We start from the raw sequence: 785 nt of genomic DNA on the forward strand, positions 1-785 counted from the left end.
ATGAAGGAGTGATGTTCTTCTTTGATTTATAATATGTGCCATGTCTTCTCCTTTTTCTCCACTTCACATTGTATGCGCGGCTTTCTACCCTAATTATGCGCTGCATTATTCTTCCTCTCAAGACAATTTCTCAGACTGCGCTTTCCCCCTCCCTCTCTCATGTGAAGGTCCTTCATTTCCCCTCCCCTTGTCGCTTACTTGTCGTGTGTGTTTCCTCCGCCTATCTCTTGACTGCACTCTATTCCATGCCCGATGCGCCGCCGCTCCGCGCAAATCCCTCCCTCCCCTCTCTTTCCTTCCCTCCTCACTTCTCTCCCCCCTTGGTCCTGTCTATCAGGGCTTTTGCATATCGGAGGAAGCGTGCCTGTCGATTGGGGATGCCAAAACTGCAAGCAAAAAGAGACAGGTCAGGGAGGGAGGGAAGAAAAGGGGAAACGGAAGAAAATCACGAGGAGGAAGAGAAAAGCACCGGTCCACATCGTCACGCCTACCTGCTTGACTCTGCCCTCAGAGAAGGCCCTCCCTGACACTAATTCATACCCTGCAAATCCTCAAAAGCCCTTCATTGCTTGCCTAAACGCGGCGCTCGGCCGCCTTTTGTCCTCCTTCGTCTCGGTCTTGACCTGATCATTGGCTGCCTTCTCCCCTCCCTCCCTTCCTTATCTCATTTTTTAGGCCGTGGAGGAAGCCCTGAAGGGTTTCGACCCAAAGATGGACCGAATTTTCCCCCGCGACGATTCCCTCGAAGAAAGAGGAGGGAGGGAGGGAGGGGAGGAGGGAGGGAG

The 785-nt window shown here is 53.0% G+C and overlaps 1 protein-coding gene across 1 annotated transcript in view; it reads left to right on the forward strand.

Annotated features, from left to right (window-relative positions):
* The window catches only part of NGA_0618700 (uncharacterized protein), a 1,867-nt gene extending 1,096 nt beyond the window's left edge, over positions 1-771 (forward strand). The window contains exons 5-6 of the mRNA XM_005855468.1: positions 338-471; positions 676-771. Coding sequence (XP_005855530.1) covers positions 338-471; positions 676-694 — 153 coding nt within the window. The 3' untranslated portion in view covers positions 695-771. The remainder of the gene's footprint in view (positions 1-337; positions 472-675) is intronic.
* Positions 772-785: the final 14 nt, after the last annotated feature.

This window comes from Nannochloropsis gaditana, assembly GCF_000240725.1.
Source record: "Nannochloropsis gaditana CCMP526 unplaced genomic scaffold scaffold187, whole genome shotgun sequence".
NCBI lineage: Eukaryota > Eustigmatophyceae > Eustigmatales > Monodopsidaceae > Microchloropsis > Microchloropsis gaditana.